This window comes from Lathyrus oleraceus, chromosome 2, assembly GCF_024323335.1.
Source record: "Lathyrus oleraceus cultivar Zhongwan6 chromosome 2, CAAS_Psat_ZW6_1.0, whole genome shotgun sequence".
NCBI lineage: Eukaryota > Viridiplantae > Streptophyta > Magnoliopsida > Fabales > Fabaceae > Lathyrus > Lathyrus oleraceus.
The window spans coordinates 458,679,658-458,697,947 of NC_066580.1; the positions used below are offsets into that span (position 1 = coordinate 458,679,658).

An 18,290-nucleotide genomic window follows, 5' to 3' on the forward strand; every position below is an offset into this window, starting at 1 on the left:
GAAAAACACACAATTAATTTGTTTTGAGTGCTGTACAGAATTTTTTTCAATTCAAAATAGTGAACAAACAGTAAACAGAACTTCTGTAAGAAAAAAAAAACAGAAAACAGAATAAGGATGTAATGATAAAAAAACAAACAATGATAGCGAATGAATGAAGACTGCACGGGGGACCAATTTGAAATCATACACCAAATTATTCACTACAAAAATAATGTTTGTATTTTGAAAATTTGAAAGTGATACTGCAAGCAAGGGAATGGATTCTTCTGGTTGGCATTTACAGTATGCTAATGCTAATGAATGATTTATTTTATATTTTTTTAAAATTTATATTATTTTTATTTTTATTAATAATAATAAATATAACCAATGTGATGATGCTGAATTGGATAGAAACAACTTCGGATTTAAATTAATTGATTTCAAATCGGATTAGTCTCTTTCAATTCACCGAAATTAATTCTGATTTTAAAATATAACACCGAAAGATTACTTGCAAAGAAAGCCGACACATTGGTTCGTCGTTTGTGTTGTTTGTTAACTTTTTCTCTGTTCCTTTCTTCATTGACTCATCACCTTCTCAGTCCCCACCATTTTTCATAAGCACACAGTCTCCGTGATCAACGAACCTAACCAACTTCATTTCATTTCACACCTTCATTTATTCAAACAATTCTATTTATTTTCTTCATTTCACTTCTAATAACTCACTACATTACAAATTCACAGTTACATGCAATGCATTCCGTTTAACTAACACTCTCAGGGAGAACAAATGGGTCTCTGCAATTCAAAACCCTCTTCAAACCCCACTCACTCCTCTCGCAAATTCAACACCATCGAACCAAACACCGTCACAGTTAGCGTCACTTCCGAACCTGAAACAAACTCCGTCAATGGCGGAAACCCTAACGAAACCGAAAATGGTAAAAGATCTCCGTTTTTTCCTTTCTACAGTCCGAGTCCGGCTCATCAGTTCTTCTCTAAGATGTCTCCGGCGGGGAAATTTTTCAAGCGGCCGCCGTCTCCGGCGAAGCATATAAAGTCGCTTCTTGCCCGGCGGCATGGCTTGGTGAAGCCTAATGACGCGCCGATACCGGAAGGGGGTGAGGAGGAGATGGTTGCGCTTGATAAGAATTTTGGATTCTCCAGGCATTTTGGAAGTAGATATGATGTTGGAGATGAGGTTGGGAGAGGACATTTTGGTTATACTTGTGCTGCTAAGTTGAAGAAAGGAGATCTTAAAGGTCAACAAGTTGCTGTTAAAGTCATTCCTAAAGCCAAGGTTTTCACAATAATACTCACATAAGCACTTATTCTATAAGAGCTTAATTAAGATGTTTATCCAAACATGATTAGACCTTTTTTTGTATTGATTTATTTGGGAAGCACTTGCGGGAATATATGAGAGAGCTTATGGAAAAAACTTATGACATGTTCATAAATTGTTTTCACCATATTTTCTACAGTTTGACTCATTTTATCTTTTCTTATAGAAATAGCATATGCATAAGCACTTATATGATAAGTGCTTATGCTTAAGTTATTTATCCAAATAGAGTTGTTGTGTTTTGATATTTATGTTCTAATTGTAGATGACGTCTGCTATTGCTATTGAGGATGTGAGAAGGGAAGTGAAAATACTGAAAGCTTTGAACGGGCATAAGAATCTAGTACGATTCTATGATGCTTATGAAGATCATGATAATGTCTATATAGTAATGGAGTAAGCTTTTGTTATGTTTCTCATTTGAGTTGAATGCTATAGTTCATCTTTTGTGGTGATTTTATTCGACTTACAATGGCTATTTATTTTATCCTATCTTTTTGGATAACTTAGTAAAGACAAGTTAGTTGTAACAAACCTTTATAAATAAACAATCTTTCTTAAACTCTTGTTCACTTCCCAGATTGTGTGAAGGTGGAGAGCTGTTGGACAGAATATTATCAAGGTATTTATTTATTTAGTTTTTAGATATCGAATCTTTTGAATGTTTAAAATTTGAGTTGTTGATGAATGGAAGTGTTTGAATGAGGCAAAATATTGTTTTTGACGGCTATAAGTTAGTTCTGTGCTCTCTCAGAGGTGGCAAATACCCAGAGGAAGATGCAAAAGCTATCCTTAGACAAATACTGAATGCTGCTGCATTTTGCCATCTACAGGGTGTTGTGCATCGTGATCTTAAACCGGAGGTGAAATATATTTGCAGTTTTGTATATTACTAGTACTTCCTAATTTTGTCACAATGCTAAGCTGAGTTGTTCAGCTTAAGTAATTAGACATTGAGATGTACAAGTTGAAGTATCTTTTGCATTTAAAAAAGACCCTTTCCTTGTGTGAATTTTCATTATCCTTGAGGGGTGGAGTAGAATATGGCTATATGAAGGTTATGATTTTGTTTGATTTGCTATGTTGAACGACTTGTCTCTTAACTTCAAAGTTCTAAATATGTCTAATTTTTGGATTAGAACTTCTTGTTTGCATCCAAGGACGAAAACTCAGAACTGAAGGCGATAGACTTTGGGCTGTCGGATTTTGTTAAACTAGGTATACTTGCATTTCTTTTACGTATATCGCACTCCATTTATTCTTGGACATGCTTTGTTTTTGACTTCTCATTATGCTTTACAGACGAAAGGCTGAATGATATTGTGGGTAGTGCATACTATGTGGCTCCTGAAGTTCTTCATAGAGCTTATAGTACTGAGGCTGATGTCTGGAGTATTGGAGTGATTGCATATATTTTATTATGCGGAAGCCGTCCATTTTGGGCTCGGACCGAGTCTGGTATCTTTCGTACTGTATTGAAAGCTGATCCAAGTTTTGACGAACCTCCCTGGCCTTCTCTATCAAATGAGGCAAGGGATTTTGTTAAGAGATTACTCAATAAAGATCCACGGAAAAGAATGAGTGCAGCACAGGCATTAAGTGAGTTTCTCAGCTATCATTTCAGGCTTTCATTTTTATTTTTCTAATTTGTGACTCACAATTGTGTACTGCAGGTCATCCATGGATAAAAAACTATGAGGATACGGAAGTACCTTTGGATATTTTAATATTCAAGCTCATGAAGGCATACATGCGTTCTTCTTCTCTACGAAAAGCTGCTTTAAGGGTGCGTCTCTTTATATAAAACTTTCCTGCTTTTATAAACCTGATTTTGATCCGCCATGAGCTTCTGTTGAACCAATTGTAACTAAGTTAATTGTTGTCCAAATACTGAGTAGTAGCCCTGCTGTAATTTTCAGAGTTTTTCCAACTTGGCAGACTTAATTTTTTTTTAAAGATGAAATGATTTTAGGAAATTTGAAGCTTAAGTTGCGGAAAAAAGTTTTACCTATACACTGTTTCCTTTCAAACCGTTATGCGTGAGTGATTATGTTATTTTGTTTGTTCTTTTTGCTTTTCTCCTTTTGGTTTATAACACATTTTGTGCTTCTCAATAACTTATTAAAATGTTATTTACATGGGAATTGAGACAGGCCCTGTCTAAGACATTAACTGCTGATGAGCTGATTTATTTGAAGGAGCAGTTTGCACTTTTAGAGCCTAACAAAAATAGCACCATTAGCTTGGAAAATATAAAAACGGTTGGTTTTTTATTTTTTATTCTTTTTTCTGTGTGCTATTAAGAGGAGAGTGTTTATCGTCTCACAATTTTGAGCTCGTCAGGCCTTTATGGTAAATGCAACAGATGCTATGAAGGAGTCTCGTATTGCCGACTTTCTGGCATCAGTAAGTGCTGTGATTTAAGCGTACAGAACCTCTCTAAATTATTCCAATGAACTTTTGTGGCCAAAATGGCTATTGATACAAATAATATGGGTTGCAGCTTAATGCATTGCAATATAGAAGGATGGATTTTGATGAGTTCTGCGCAGCTGCGCTTAGTGTTCATCAACATGAAGCACTTGACCACTGGGAGAAGCGTGCACGTTATGCCTTTGACTTATTTGAAAAGGATGGAAACAAGGCCATAGTCATTGACGAATTAGCTTCGGTATGCTTGATTTAACTATAATTATAGGTTATACATGCTGAAAATCAACATTCTAATAATACTATCATGTTGATTATTACTATTATTATTATCATTATAGCTATTATTATATAAATGATGATATATACATTTCTCACAAATCAGGAACTCGGGCTTGGTCCATCTATCCCGGTACATGCTGTTCTTCATGATTGGATTCGTCACACTGATGGGAAATTAAGCTTCCTTGGATTTGTGAAATTGTTGCATGGCCCATCAAGAAGTCTTGCAAAAGCTCAATAGAGACTTTGGAAGCTCAATACATTACACGGCACAAATTTTTCTCTTTACCATTTGAGTGAGTTGATTAAACCTTGCAATAGGAGTTTGTATTTCCCACGGTAAAGTTGTAGCGAGAAAGTCACAATGAGAATATGTTTGATTGTTATTAGAAAAAGGTACACTTATATTGTAACATATTATGTGATTCAGATTGAGAAATGGCATTTTTCGTCCACGTGTAAATTAATTGACTTGCATCCTAGCTGAATGAAAGAGGTTTTTTTTGGGAGCTAGTTTGGTCATTTAGCGTCGTTGTAGATTTTGGCTTTTGGATTACACATTTACTAATGCAAATTTGCAGTAAATTTGTAAGAATATGATAGCAACCACCTGATATAGAAAAGCAAATCGAGACATGCTCAGATATACTAGCTTGTACATCAAGAAATTAAAAACTAATTAACGTCTAAATGTTTTCTAACTAACAATCATATTTTCATCTCTAGCAGCTTGACTTTCATGTTGTAATTTCTCCCACAAATTGTACATACTAGTATATTGTTGCATCTTCCTTAATGTCAAAATGGTCAATTTACAGTCAAACTTTTTTTAAGCCAATGAGTCCCCCTCAAACTTCCGTGTCTATTCTAATCATAAATCTACATATTTAATAAAATTTAACGGCTGCTAATAATATAATATCAATCACTAAATTGCTCCTAATAATATATTAATTGTAACTTAAATAAACATGACACCTACAAAATTGGACAATTAGTTTTCCTTGATTTCTTAATGAAAGGTCTAACAATACTCGATAGAAGGCCCAAAAGAAGGGAATTATGGTACAACTTTCTATACATTTATCAAATTACTACTCTAGAATAATTCTAACTCACGGACACAAATTCACTCAAACAAAATTATAACTCACAATTACAACTTAGAAAACAGACACAAATTTACACAAATAGAAAGTTTGGTTGCCACCAAGAATTTGAGAGTCTCGATCTCCCCCCTCTTCAAATATTTCAGAGTTGAATCTCTTCCAATAATCATTCAATAACTTTTTAATAGTCCATTATTTTCTATCCATTTTTTATTTATCCTTACTAATAACTATGGATAGTAATGAGTAGGGTTTGGGTAAGGTACTCTATAATATTATTTTTCAGTTTGAATTTTTTTGGTACTCAAGCTCTTACTCGCTTGGGCATCAACGTTTATACTTATATCCGTACTCTATGAATATCTAAGTACCCGCACACGTTACCCGCAATTATAGTAAAAATAAATCTATCAATTGGAAAATATTATAGAGTTTAATTGAAATACACTGACAGTGTAAAATGATTTTACACCGTCTGTTAATCATAGACGTCGGATATTAAAAGAAATTTGATTTTTATTTTAAAAATCTATAAAGTAATACAAACGGATGATGGTGATGAATCGACGGTGTAAAACTTTTTACACTGACAGTGTATAGTAATTAATCTCAATATTATATCATTTAAATTTTTAACAAAATTCACAAAAAAAAATCAAAAAAATTATTATTGAATTATGAAAATAATGTTAAATGTAATTCATTTCAAGCTCATTTTGCATTTCGTTTGAATTAACATTTGTGTTTAGTTTGAATTTGAGTTTCATTTGAGTCATTCTATATTGTATAAAACTCAAATGAAGTTGCATTTGTAACATAATTCTGAATTTGAGAAAGTTTTGAAAGTTAGTTACGTCTCTCTCTCTCTCTCTCTCTCTCTCTCTCTCTCTCTCTCTCTCTCTCTCTCTCTCTCTCTCTGGAATTGTCTTCATCTTCTTGTGAATTGTTAATGAAAGTTCGTTGTTGAATTCCAACAATTGGTATCTAGAGCTCCGGTTCGATTCACAAGGAAACATGAGTGTAGTGAGGTGTGTGATTGATTTCGTTTCTGAAATTCACATTGAATTAAAGTTCGAAATCAGAGAGAATCATGACTCTTAATTCTCATGGTTTGGGAAACACGAGTGTTGGTGAGAACTGAGTCATTTGCACAAAAACAAATATGAACGAAGAAAATGGTAGCTTGAACACAAAGCTTCCAGTATTCGGCGAAAATAATTATAATCGGTGGTCGACTCAGATGCGTATGTTGTTTAATGCTCAAGATGTTGTTGATCTAGTCAATGACAGTTACACGTCGATTGCAGAAAGTGCAATAGAAGCACAAAGAAATGCGCAACATGAAACGAGGAAGAAAGATCAGAAGGCATTGTTCTATATCCATCAGTGTGTGGATATGAAGGTGCTTGATAAAATTGTTGATTCGACGACGGCGAAGGCGACGTGAGATACACTAGCGCGGTGCTATGGTGGTGACGTATTAGTGAGAAAGGTACAGCTGCAGTCCCTACTCAAGTAATATGAAAATCTCAGCATGAAGAACAATTAGAAGGTGTCTGATTACATCTTCAGAGTAATTATGGTCACTAATGAGATGAAGTCTTGTGGAGAAACGCTATTTGAACAAGTAATAATTGAAAAATACTGAGATCACTTACACCTCAGTTTGATTACATGGTTGTAACCATATAACACTATAAAGGCACTAGCACCATGAGAATTGAAGAGCTTCAGAGTAGTTTAGAGGCATAAGAGTTGCGTCTGACTGAAAGAAACTCTGAAAAGGATATATAATAGGCTCTGAAATCTCAGACTCTGAAAGATTCTTCTGGAAAGAAGAACCAGAAGCAAGCATGGCTAGAGAAAAAAAGTATGGTGGTGGTGTTCAAAAGCCATAACTCTCCAATTCTGATAAGAAACATCATAATGCTCAAAAGGGGAAAGAGAAGTTTGATAAGAAAAAGGTTTAGTGCTACAGTTGCAACAAGTTTGGTCATTTTATTACTAATTACTGGTCAGACAAGGTTAACAAGGGTGAAGAAGCCAAAATATTCAGAGGAGATTATGATGATGAACCTGTTTTATTGATGGCATATGAGAATGTAGGTAGGTCAATGGTAGACTAGTGGTATATGAACACTGGCTGCTAAAATCACCTAACTAGATAAGCAATGTCTAGTTGATTTTGACTCTGGTAAAAGGACCAAGACCAAATGTGATGATGATGAGTATCTGAATGCTAAAGGAATGAGAAATGTCAGAGTGAAAATGAACAATGTCAAAGCTCTACTGATTGAGGATGTATGGTATGTTCCTGGTATGAATAAAAATATGATGAGTGTAAATCAGCTGATTGAAATAGGTTTTTCAGTAACCGTGAAGGACAATCTCTTTAAGTTGTATGACTGTAATCAGAAGTTGATTATGCAGTATGAAATGGGAAGAAACAAAACATTCAAAGTGAATGTTGCAACAACAGACACTCAATGTTTTGGTGCAATAAGAGCTGGAGGGAAAAATGAGTTATGGCACAAAAGATTGGGGCATCTGAACTATAAAAGCTTAAGGCATGTGAGTTCAAAGAATCTGATACATGGAATTCCTATAATTATGGCACCAGAGAAGTCATGTGATATATACATGAAAGGCAAGCAACCAAGATTGCCATTCTCACCAGAAATGTCTCTAAGAGAAACTCATACTTAGGGTGTGGTGCATTATGATGTATGAGGGGCTTTTGAGGTACCTTCACTTTGAGGGTACAAGTACTTTGTCTCATTTGTGGATGAGTTTACAAGAATGACATAGGTATCACTATAAAGTTCAAACATGATGTATTTTATGAGTTCAAGAAGTTCAAAGTGAAGGCTAAAAGTCAAAATGGACAATAGTTGAAGATCCTCAGAACCGATGGTGGAGGTGAGCTCAACTCAACATAGTTCAAGAAGTTCTGTGAAGAACATGGTATTGAGCATGAGTTGTCTGCTCCATACACTCCACATCATAATGGTCTTGCTAAAAAGATAAATATAACTCTGGTTGACATGACAATGAGCATGTTGAAGGAGAAGAATCTACTTAAGCAATCGTGGGGTGAAGCAATTTCCACATCAATGTGTGTACTCAACAGATGTCCAACAAAGAAGCTATAAGAAGTAGTTCCTATTGAGAAGTGGTCTGGAAGAAATCAAAGTGTCATCCATTTCAAGGTGTTGGTTTTGTATGTTACAAACATATACTAGATGCTACTAGAAGGAAATTGGATGACATAAGCAAAATCATGTTGCTTATAGTTTACCACAGTACATGTGCTTATAAGTTCTATTGCCCAGTCACCAACAAAGTTGAAGTCAAAAGAGATGTCATAAGTGAAAGAATCATAAACATGGAATTGGAGTAAGTCTCAATCCAACTCTAATGCAGTGTCAACACTAGAGTTTGATTCTGTCTCTGAAGGAGATTCTGCCTCTAAAGGTGATTCTGCCTCTGAAGGTGATTCTGCCTCTGAAGGAGAGTCTCAATATGAAGATGACTCTAATTCTAAAAGTGAGTCTGACTCTGAAAATGATTTTGAATTTGAAGGTAAGTCTGACTCTGGTGGTGGATCTGACTTCGAAGGTGGTCTAGCATTTGAAGGTGGAACTTCTAAAGCTGGAACTTTTGAAGGTGAAGCTTATGAAGGTGGTCTAGACTCTGGAGGTGGAACTTCTGATGGTGGAGCCTATGAAGGTGGTCCAACCTTTAAAGGTGGAACTTCTGAAAGTGGAGCTTCTAAAGGTGATCCTACTTCTAAAGGTGGGGGTTCTGAAGGTGATCCTGCTTCTGAAGGTGAACTTGTGCAATTCTAAAGGCCATAGAGAGTTAGATAGATACCAAGGAGACTTGCAGACTTTGAGTTGCTGCAAGGTATCGAGATTGACTATGAAGGGGGAGTCGTATATAGTGCCATGATGGTGGACTCTAAACCTATCAGCATCAATAAGGCTCTCAAGAAGAAGGTGTGGGTGAACGTAGTGAAGGAAGAGCTCGAGACCATTGAAAGAAACAAGACATGGAAATTGACTGTTCTATCTCAGAACAAGAAAGCCATTAATGTGAGATGGGTTTTTAAGATAAAGCTGAAGGAAGATGGTTCAGTTGTTAAGCATAAATCAAGGTTAGTAGCTAGAGGATTCTTACAATAGTCTGATTTAGACTACTTTGAAGTGTTTGCACTTGTAGCTAGACATGAAACCATAAGGTTGATTATTGCTATAGCTGCAAATAGGAATTGGCCTATGATACATTTAGATGTAAAGTCAACTTTTCTAAATGTTCCATTCCAAGAAGAAATTTATGTGTTATAACCTCCTGGAGTTGTGAAAGAGAACAAATAAGGGATGATGTATAAGCTGCATAAAACCTTGTACGAGCTGAAACAAGCTCCAAGGGATTAGAATCAGAAGATTAATTCATTTTTCAAACATCTGGGTTTCAAAAAATGTGAAATGGAAAATGATGTCTGTGTGCATCATACTCCTGAAGGCAATGTAATTTTGGTGTGTCTTTATACTTCTCAGAGGGAGTTGTACTTCTGAGATGAACAAATTCAAGATTGTGCTGATGAATGCACTTGGTATGACTGACCTTGGAAATATGGTATAGCTTTTAGGGATGAAGATTCTCTACTCAGATAAGGGAATTATTATGCACCAACTAAAGCATAAATTTGAGTTGCTGAAGAGATTTAAGCTGATGAATTGTAAGTCAGTAATCACACCTGTTAAGACAAATCATAAGCTGGATTATGATGATGATGGTGAGGATGTAAATGCTACAACCTTCAAATAGTTGGCTGGCTATCTGAGATATCCGTGTAACACCAGACCTGGCATATGTTATGCAGTTGGAATGGTAAGTATGTTTATGAGTAAACCAAAGTGGTCACATTACCAAGCTGCAGTCATGATTCTGGGGTATGTAAAAAGAACTTAGAGGTATAGATTTTTGTTTCCATCTAGAGTATCAGATATTGCTAAGTTGATGCTATTCAGACTCTGATTGGTGTGGTGACATAGTGGGCATAAGAATCATTGTATGATATATGTTTATGTATCTATGAAGGACTGGGGTCACACAAATAATAATATAATGATTAAATTAGGCGGTTATAAGTGGAAGAAAAATGGTATTAATAGGACTGATTAAGTCACATAATGTATGATATTATAAGCTTAATCAATTCTCCCCCATTTAACTCTATATAAAATAGAGGTTACACGGGGATAAGAAACTCTATATAAATTAGAGGTTACATGGGGAGAAGATATATGATTGCATTCTCTTCCTCTCATATTTAGCTTTTCCATAGCCATAAAATTAAAAAGAGAAACTTGTTATCTTCTTCCATACTAGCATACGTGGTGATTTGGTTGTTGCCCGTGGACCAATACTAGAGGAACGACACTTGACGTTCTTGAAGATCTTCATTGGAAGAAAATATCACCTTCATGGATTCACGCATCAAAGGTATAAAGTTTTATACTTAGTATGATTCATATTAATATATGTATGATGATCTAGGGATTAGATATAAAGAATGAGATTCTTGAAATTCCGCAATATATTTCGTGAAATTGGATAATTTGTAGTGGATAAGAGCCAATTTTGTGGCAAATTTTTATGCAAAAGCTTATATATAAGAAGTAATTTTAAAGGGACAATCTTTAAAATATATATATATATATATATATATATATATATATATATATATATATATATATATATATATATATATATATATATATATATATATATATATATATATATATATATATATATATATATATATATATATATATATATATATATATATATATATATACGAGGGGTCTTTTTTTTTATATTACAAAAAGGAAAACTAAGTTAACCCTATCAATAAGAAGAAAACCTAAATAAATGTATTCCTAACCTATTCTTTACAATATCATTTCTTATTTCATTAGGGATAAAATAAAAAAAATTGTGAACCTTGTGGTAAGACCAATATTTATAAAATAGTCTGCACAAGAGTTTAATTCTCTATAAATATGAGTAACTATGATATTAGTGTTGTTAGTTGTATTTCAACAAGCTTGCAACCAATTTCTAAGGCTACAAGAAACCAAAGAGAGGTTGACAAAAGCTTCATGAGAACTAACGATATCAATGGCTTTTAGCACAACAATATTATAAAAAAATGATTTGTATTCTGACACATACCTAATTTTAAAAAAAATATCAGACTGTTTAGAATCTTAATCCAATACATATCTAATTTTTATACACGAAATCACTATTAATGTGGTAAAACCTAACAACATGCAATTTATAAGAAAACATTAAAAACCAAACATATGATTTTAAACAAAATGTATGTGCGTGTGCCTGTGTGTGTGTGTGTGTATAAGTGTAGGTGTTTAATTGGCTGCATTGTATGGTAAAACACTAGCTGTACTCTGATGTCTTGGCTGATGTCATGACATACTTGAGTAGTATACTGCAGGATTAACTAATACAGGATTTATTGAATGTCAAACTGGATGTTATGACATTCATCCCTGTCAGCAGATACTGAGGAATAGAACAGTTTGTGTTCTGTTAGAACTCAGTATTTATTTTCAGTCTAGTTATCAAGGAAATACCAGACCTGGCATAAGGCCTATTGTCTGAATGTCAAACTGGATGTTATGACATTCATCATTGACAGCATATACTGAACAATAGGCAGAGTGGTTTTCTGCTACACTTCAGTATGTATCTCAGTCTGTTCTTCAGGAGGATAACAGACCTGACATAAGGCTAAATGTGTAAATGTCAAATTGGATGTCTTGACATTTATTAATGTACGCTGATACTGAGGTATGGACAAATTGGTCCTGTACAGTTCAACAAATTTGTACAGTCTGTTTTCAGGAAAAACAGACTTAGCATATGGTCCTTGATTTGGATGTCAAACTGAATGTTGTGACATTCATTCCTGACAGCCTATGCTATATTATAGGTTGTTTAGTTTTTCTGTTTCAGCATTTTTCTCAGGCTATTCTTCAGGGATTCAACAGCTGAGAGAAAATCCAGGAAACCAACAACCAAGCTACAATTAATGAACCTAACAAATAGCCTATTTGTTAGTAACCTAGATGTGGAATTTAGGGGAACTCGCATGACCTTAATTTCAGGAAAATACAAGTACAAGGCCCAAGTGCTGCAATATAAAAGGATGGCAATCCTTCATTCAGAACTAGGGATTTTAGACGTGAAGATTTAGTGTGTTCATCATACTTCACTGTTGTATTTTTGTGTGTCTTGTATTAGACGTATCTTGTAAGCCAAGCTATTATCACGTAGATGATTGCATTGGTATAGGGTGTTCATTGAGTTGTAAGTGTTGTGTCACTCTAAGCTTTTAAGCGTGAGTGCTGTGTATCTTGATTTAAGCTGTTAAGCACAATCAAGAGTTGTTTGAAGTGTGACTTCATATTTGTCTTTAATATTGATTAAAGGTAGTAATCACTGAGGTGATTGAGGGGGAGTGAGTAGGAACTCTGATCTTAGTGTAAGATTGAAATTGCATTGGGTAGGTATTAAGTGATAGGGTTAAACAGTTGGTTTAAGGTCTGAATTAATACTACTAATAGTGGATTTCCTCCCTGGCTTGGTAGCCCCCAAATGTAGGTCATGTTGGACCGAACTGGGTAAACAATTACTTGAGTTATTTACTGCACTTACATTTTAAGTTTTGCATTATTCTTGTCTGCGCAGAATTGGATGTCATAACATCCCTTGTGACATCGGAAGTCTGTTAACTAGAATTTCGATTGGTATCAGAGCAGGCACCCTGCCTGTTAATTTCTGGGTGAGATCTAGGGAAGTTACTTTCTAGTACCATGGACAAGGATATAGGACATTCAAATAGACCACCCATGTTGGATGGTTCTAACTATGATGACTGGAAGCCTCGTATGATAGCCTTCTTAAGGTCTCTAGATAGCAAAGTCTAGAGAGCTGTCAACAAAGGATGGGAACATCCAACGAAGACAGGTGAAGATGGAGTCAGTGTGCAGATTCCTGAAGAAGAGTGGGACAAGGAGCAAGAGGCATTAGCCCTTGGAAATTCTAAGGCCTTGAATGCATTATTCAATGGAATCAGTAAGAACATCTTCAGACTGGTGCACCACTGTGAGCTGGCTAAGGAAGTTTGGGATACCCTCAAGATAACTCATGAAGGTACCTCCAAGGTGAAGATGTCCAAACTTCAGATGCTGACCACCAAGTTTGAAAATCTGAGGATGAAAGAGGATGAGACTATTCATGACTTTCACATGAATATTCTTGAGATTGCAAACACCTCTGGTGGCTTAGGTGAGAAAATGGCTGAAGAGAAACTTGTAAGAAAGATTCTCAGGTCATTACCTAAGAGATTTGCCATGAAGGTCACTGCAATAGAAGAGGCTCAAGATATATGCATCATGAAGGTGGATGAGCTCATTGGGTCTCTCCAAACCTTTGAAACGGGCATGTGTGAGAATGTTGAAAAGAAGAACAAAAGCGTAGCTTTTGTATCAAATACTGAAGAGGAGTCAGAAGCAGGATATACTGGAGGTGATGAAAGCATATCAGAAGCCATAGCCATGCTTGAGAGACAGTTCAACAAGTTCGTGAAGAAGATTGATCAAAGAGGTAGACCAAATGTCAAGAACATCTCGTCTGACATCAAGAAAAGATCAACTTTTGAAGAAAAGTTCAACCAAGGCAAGGGAATCCAATGTCATGGATGTGAAGGCTATGGACACATTAGAGCTGAATACCCTACTTACCTCAAGATGCAAAAAAAGGGGCTAGCTGTCACCTGGTCTGAGGGAGATTCTGAAAGTGAATCTGAAGGAGAATCTGCTAAACATGTCACTGCACTAACGAGTGTTTGTGCCACTGATGATGACTCAAGTGCAGATGAACTGACCCTTGATGAACTTGTTGCAGCTTATAAGAAGCTATATGTCACCAGTGCAGAAGTGCGTGTACAAGGAGAAAAGCAGAAGAAGCTCATCAAGGAGCTGGAAGATGAGAGACAAAAGCATCTGACAGTCATAGAGGGTCTAAATGGTGAGATAACCTTGCTTACCTCCAAGCTGGATCAAATGACTAAATCCATCAGAATGTTGAATAAAGGAACTGACACCTTGGAAGAGATCCTAAAGGTGGGACAGAAGTCTGGAACCATATCTGGTTTAGGCTTTGTGAAAAAATCCTCAGCTGAACTCAAACGCCCAAAGGCTAAAGTTCAAAAATTCAAGCGGAGGTCACACCTTATGTCTCAACATCAGGGAACCAGGATAACTAATCATCAGAAGAGGAAATTCCAGAAATGGAGATGTCACCACTGTGGTAGGCTTGGCCATATAAAAGCCTTCTGCTACAGGCTTCATGGTTACCCTAACCAAGCCCCTCATGTCAGACCTAAGCATAAGACATATAGGCACTCTGTCCCCATCAAGAAGCGACAATGGTATGCTAGGTTAGCTCACACAACTTTAAGGGCATCTACCAGAGAAGACTGGTACTTTGACAGTGGTTGCTCAAGACATATGACTGGTATGGAGAATATATTGGTGGATATACAACCGCACACTACCAGTTATGTGACCTTTGGTGATGGTGCTAAAGGAAAAATAAAAGGTGTGGGTAAGCTGGACTGCTTTGGAGTCCCAGAACTGAATAATGTACTGTTAGTAAAAGGACTAACGGCCAACCTCATCAGCATAAGCCAGCTGTGTGATCAAGGATACTATGTTCAGTTCACTAAAGAGCTATGTGTTGTGACAAATGGAGATAATCAAGAAGTTATGAGAGGATCCAGATCCAAAGATAACTGTTATCTGTGGGAACCTAAGCTCTCAAACTTTTCCACAATGTGCTCCTTAGCCAAGGAAGAACAGGAGGTGAAGCTGTGGCATAGACACCTTGGTCATCTACACTTAAGGGGAATGAAAAAGATCATATCCAAGGAAGCAGTTAGAGGAATCCCAAAGTTGCTTATTGATGAAGGAAGAGTCTGTGGAGAATGCCAGGTGGGCAAGCAAACCAAGATGTCACATCCGAAGCTGGGATATCCTACAACTTCCAGAGTTCTGGAACTGTTGCACATGGACTTAATGGGACCTATGCAGGTTGAAAGTCTGGGTGGAAAGAGGTATGCTTATGTGATGGTTGATGACCATTCCAGATACACGTGGATAAGCTTCATCAGAGAGAAGTCAGATACATTTGATGTCTTCAAAGACCTGTGCATCAGACTTCAAAGGGAAAAGGACAGTTGTGTTGTCCGAATTAGGAGTGATCATGGTACGGAGTTCAAAAATTCCAAGTTTGATGAGTTCTGCTCGTCTGAAGGAATAAGTCATGAGTTCTCCTCTCCTATAACTCCTCAGCAGAATGGGATAGTTGAAAGGAAAAATAGAACTATTCAAGAATCTGCCAGAGCTATGATTCATGCAAAGAATCTCCCTATGCACTTTTGGGCTGAAGCTATGAATACCGCTTGCTATGTTCACAATAGAGTCACCTTGAGAACAGGAACCTCCTCCACTCTGTATGAAATATGGAAAGGCAGAAAACCCACTGTGAAGTACTTTCATATCTTTGGAAGTAAATGCTACATTCTCACAGATCGTGAACAGAGAAGGAAAATGGATCCCAAAAGTGATGAGGGTATATTCCTAGGATACTCAACTAACAGCATAGCGTACATAGTGTTCAACTACAGGATCAATGTCCTGATGGAATCCATAAATGTTATTGTGGATGATAAAGAGGAAGGAATCGATGTCATAGAGGATGTTGGAACATTCCTTGATACTACAACAGACATACCAGTCAAGTCTGAAGAATTACAGGAGACTTCTACTGAATGTGAGGTAGATGCACCCACCAAAATGCCATCTATCATAATTCAGAAAGACCACCCTAAGGATCTTATCATAGGAGATCCCAATAGTGGTGTGACTACCCGATCAAGGGAAATTAGCTCAAATTCCTGTTTTGTATCCAAGGTTGAACCAAAAAATGTGAAAGAAACTCTGACTGATGAATATTGGATCAATGTCATGCAAGATGAACTGGAGCAGTTTAAAAGGAATGAAGTATGGGAGCTAGTTCCACGACCTGAAGGGACTAACATCATTGGTACCAAATGGATCTACAAAAACAAGTCTGATGAGAAAGGAGTAATTACTAGGAATAAAGCAAGACTAGTAGCTCAAAGATATACTCAAGTTGAAGGGGTTGATTTTGATGAGACGTTTGCACCCGTTGCTAGGCTTGAGTCCATCAGATTGTTGTTAGGTGTAGCATGCATTCTGAAGTTCAAATTGTTCCAAATGGATGTGAAGAGTGCATTCTTAAACGGCTACTTAAATGAAGAAGTCTATGTGGAACAACCGAAAGGGTTCTGTGATCCTAACCAACCTAAGCATGTGTACAAGTTGAGGAAAGCCTTGTATGGGTTGAAGCAAGCACCTATAGCTTGGTATGAAAGGTTGACTGAATTTCTGACCTCAAATGGATACAGAAAAGGTGGGATAGATAAGACCTTGTTTGTGAAGGATGAAGATGGCAAAATCATGATTGCTCAAATCTATGTGGATGATATAGTTTTTGGTGGAATGTCAGAGCAAATGGTAAAACATTTTGTCCACCAAATGCAATCTGAGTTTGAAATGAGTCTGGTTGGGGAACTCTCTTATTTTCTTGGAATGCAAGTCAACCAAATGGAGGATTCTATGTTTCTCTCCCAAAGCAAGTATGCCAAAAACATAGTTAAGAAGTTTGGTATGGATAATGCTAGGCACAAGAGAACTCCTGCACCTACTCATCTAAAGTTAACCAAAGATGATGGAGGGCCCAGTGTTGATCAATGTTTGTATAGAAGCATGATAGGTAGTCTTCTATACCTAACTGCAAGTAGACCTGACATTTGCTATGCAGTTGGAGTGTGTGCTAGATACCAAGCAGAGCCCAAAGTGAGCCACTTGAATCAAGTCAAGAGGATTCTCAAGTACATCAATGGGACTTGTGATTATGGGATGCTGTACTCACATGGTTCTGAGTCTGTCCTATCTGGGTACTATGATGCTGACTGGGCTGGGAGTGCTGATGACAGAAAAAGCACATCAGGAGGATGTTTCTTCTTGAGAAACAATCTCATATCATGGTTCAGCAAGAAGCAGAATTGTGTATCTCTGTCCACTGCAGAGGCTAAATACATAGCAGCTGGAAGCAGTTGTTCCCAACTGGTTTGGATGAAACAGATGCTCACTGAGTACAATGTCTCTCAAAATGTCATGACATTGTTCTGTGATAATCTCAGTGCCATCAATATTTCCAAGAGTCCCATCCAACACAGCAGGACCAAACATATTGACATTAGACATCACTTCATCAGAGGTCTGGTGGAAGACAAAGTGATTACCTTGGAACATGTAGCCACTGAACTCCAACTGGCTGACATATTTACAAAGGCTCTGGATGCTACTCAGTTTGAAAACTTAAGGGGCAAACTGGGAATATGTCTCTCTGAGAACTTATAGCAACCAATGATGTTTGGGATGTATTGTTTAATATCTTTGTCTATTAAACAATTGGAAGTGCGCTCCGATTGGTCAACAGATCATAGCTATGTCACTTGCAACAAGTGTGGCAACAAGAGGTTAAGGAGATATCCTAACTTGAGGCAGCCTATGCACCTACAGGAGTTCAAGGACAATGTTCATGCAGGAGTGGTTCTGGATGTCAGACACAAAGTCATGGCATCTGATATGGTGGTACCTACTGTAAAGCAAGAGTGTGTGACTACTTGATCAAAGTCGTGAAGCAAGATCAAGTGGGTGTTGACTTGGTTGAAACTGTGAAGTAAAACCAAGTCTGTAATTCTGTCATTTATATGTAATTTTGTTTATGTGGATCTGTAATTTAAAGTGTTGCTTTGGCAACATTTTTGACAAAAAGGGGGAGTAACAGGTGATACCCCAGGACAACAGATTGTTTTGTTAAAACAGATATTCAGGACAGATATTCAAGATCCTCTAATCCAGAGGTTGTGCTGCAGCTGATGTTCCACTTCT

The 18,290-nt window shown here is 36.7% G+C and overlaps 1 protein-coding gene across 2 annotated transcripts; it reads left to right on the plus strand.

The window, feature by feature from the left end:
* Positions 1 to 467: 467 nt before the first annotated feature.
* LOC127120360 (CDPK-related kinase 5) lies at positions 468 to 4,558 on the plus strand. 2 transcript variants are annotated; one of them, XM_051050773.1, is made up of 11 exons: positions 473 to 1,288; positions 1,599 to 1,729; positions 1,914 to 1,955; positions 2,088 to 2,196; positions 2,473 to 2,551; positions 2,636 to 2,932; positions 3,007 to 3,119; positions 3,487 to 3,594; positions 3,677 to 3,739; positions 3,837 to 4,004; positions 4,149 to 4,558. In XM_051050773.1, exons 1-11 carry the CDS (start codon positions 779 to 781, stop codon positions 4,284 to 4,286), a joined length of 1,758 nt encoding a protein of 585 aa, XP_050906730.1. In that variant the 5' UTR covers positions 473 to 778; the 3' UTR covers positions 4,287 to 4,558. The 2 variants fall into 2 exon arrangements, with proteins under 2 accessions (XP_050906729.1, XP_050906730.1); XM_051050772.1 differs by having other exon boundaries at positions 468 to 1,288; positions 2,473 to 2,932.
* The last annotated feature ends 13,732 nt before the right edge of the window (positions 4,559 to 18,290 follow it).

Excerpts from the sequence above, each read along its gene's own strand:
- LOC127120360 (XM_051050772.1), top strand. The coding sequence starts at position 779 with ATGGGTCTCTGCAATTCAAAACCCTCTTCAAACCCCACTCACTCCTCT. Across the intron at positions 1,730-1,913 it reads AATGTCTATATAGTAATGGA|ATTGTGTGAAGGTGGAGAGC; the intron begins GTAAGCTTTTGT and ends TTCACTTCCCAG. Across the intron at positions 3,740-3,836 it reads TTGCCGACTTTCTGGCATCA|CTTAATGCATTGCAATATAG; the intron begins GTAAGTGCTGTG and ends TATGGGTTGCAG.